Consider the following 2143-nt stretch of genomic DNA (forward strand, 5'->3'; position numbering starts at 1 on the left):
GGTGGCGGGGAGGGGGTTGACAACAAGGGGCGGCTGCGTGGTAACACAAAGCTACCAAAGCAGCTTCCTGCTACTGAGGAGCAGAAGTGGCTCATTGACCCCACGGGGAAAGAGTAAGTGCCACTTTATAATAATTTCATTATTTTGCTTATCACATGCTCATTCCGGTTGTTATTTATTTTGCTTGTCACATGCTAATAGTTTATTCTTTTGCAGCAACTGGATATATTCTAAAGGGGTCTGTATTCCCAACGGCCTCATCACCGTCTTGCTGAAGTTACACTGGCCGGGGTTGTACTGTCCGGATCCATTCAGGCACCCGGACCATCGGGTCTTGGCCACGAGCTGGGAGCACTAGGAAGCGGCCCTCCACGCGGACCATGGGACCCATGCCAAGGCCGTGATCACCACTTTCTGGGTGAGTTCTCTTCAGAAGCACAAGTCCATTCTAGTTTCATGAATGATTTAACTCATGGCTTCTTCCATTCTTGTTTCATGCATGATTGTAGAAATTCTATCGAGTTCTTCCGGAGCACAGGGCCAGAGTGGACCAGATCGTGCTGCGCCAATGCAAGAAGAAGGCCCGCCAGATGCAGTACGAGGTGCGCTATGTGGCCATCTCGACATACCATCACGACTATCTTGGTGTGAAGATGACCAAGGAAGACGCGCGGAGGATGGGCATTACCTTGGAGAGGGACGAGTTCTTGAAGGTAAGTATAAAAGATTTTTCATTATGCTTTCATTACCTTGTGGTACATTTCACCGTTTCGTGTTGACATGCCATTATGCTTTCATTATGCAGGTGTTACCAAATTGGTGTTATGGAAAAGACGAGTCCTGGGCGGCATTGGTGGATCTTTGGTGTGATGAGGCTGGAGCCTGGGCGGCTATGAGAGTCAAAAACAAGGCTAACCGAGGGAAGGAGGGAGTACATGCTCAGGGAAACCGAAACCACTATCTCCACAAGGCAGTTAATGTATGACTAGCCCCATTAAACATTCTTCTTCTTCTATTTACCATCACTTTCTTATGTATGACTAACCTCTGTTTGGTGGTGCAGGAGGAGAAACTGAAGCGCCCGCTCTCACACATGCAGGCGTGGGAGATCGCCCATACGCGGAAGGACCCCAAGCCTGGCGAGCCCAAGTACTACGGCAAGAAGACCGCGCATAGGAAGAAGGCCTACTCCGATGGGTATCTGCAGTTACATCCTGACACACCTGACCCCATTGCGGCGGATCTAGACGAAAGGGTGGTGGTGGGCATGGGGCCGAAGGAGCACGGTCGGGAGGCCGTTCTCGATGCTGTGATCACTCCTACTATCTCCTACACACAGCTCCGTCGGATCGACCCGACCCTGAGCCAGCGCACGAGCACGCCCATGAGCAGTGCACCGTCACAGTTCCTCTTTCAGGAGCAGCAAACTGTAAGTATTTTCCCTTTTATCTTCATTGCTCACTTTATTTTCCGCATTTAGTAGTTTTATGAGTTTCATCATGTCATACTATAAGCCTACATGGAGTACACATGCCAGGAGACCATGGCGTGGCACGACCGCCTTCATGCATACCATCAGCAGAGGGATCGCCAGATGCAGCACGCTTTTCAGGAAATGGCGGCCGGCAGGTGTCCTCAATGGCCATCAGCAGAGGGTCCTCCAGCACAACCAACGTTGCTGACCTTTGAGGAGTTTGTGGCACAGGACGCTGGCCCCTCGCCGGTTAGTTCATCCCCAATCTATTCACTCAAAGCATATCATGCCTTTCAACACAGTCATATATCCCATTAATATGTCTTTTCAACATCCAGGGAACCGGTGGATCAACCGTTGGCGGTGGTCTTCGCAGCACTCCCGAGTCACGGAGCCCGACCACTCCGATCCATGGAGGCCGAGGCGGAGGTGGAGGCGGTCTTGGCGGTACGGCTGCCGCTAGCAGTGACGACCTGGGCTTCGGCGGTCTTGGCGGTGACGACCTCCGCGGTGCTCGACGTCCTGGCGCTTAAGCCTTTGGGTCACATTGTGGCGGTTCTCGATGCTAGGATACTTATATGCTTGTAATGTTTCTTATCTTATTGTTGTTTGTGAGATTCTTATATGCTTGGTGGCGATGATACTTATATGTTTATGCTTTGCGATGCT

General features: G+C 51.2%; 1 protein-coding gene across 1 annotated transcript; it reads left to right on the forward strand.

Moving 5' to 3' along the window:
- The first annotated feature begins 222 nt into the window (after positions 1 to 222).
- LOC123496945 (uncharacterized) lies at positions 223 to 1714 on the forward strand. Its single transcript, XM_045232386.2, has 4 exons — positions 223 to 418; positions 510 to 713; positions 806 to 979; positions 1100 to 1714. The coding sequence occupies exons 2-4, from the start codon at positions 591 to 593 to the stop codon at positions 1478 to 1480; spliced, it is 678 nt and encodes a 225-aa protein (XP_045088321.2). The 5' UTR covers positions 223 to 418; positions 510 to 590; the 3' UTR covers positions 1481 to 1714.
- Positions 1715 to 2143: the final 429 nt, after the last annotated feature.

Source organism: Aegilops tauschii, chromosome 1 (genome assembly GCF_002575655.3).
Source record: "Aegilops tauschii subsp. strangulata cultivar AL8/78 chromosome 1, Aet v6.0, whole genome shotgun sequence".
Lineage (NCBI taxonomy): Eukaryota > Viridiplantae > Streptophyta > Magnoliopsida > Poales > Poaceae > Aegilops > Aegilops tauschii.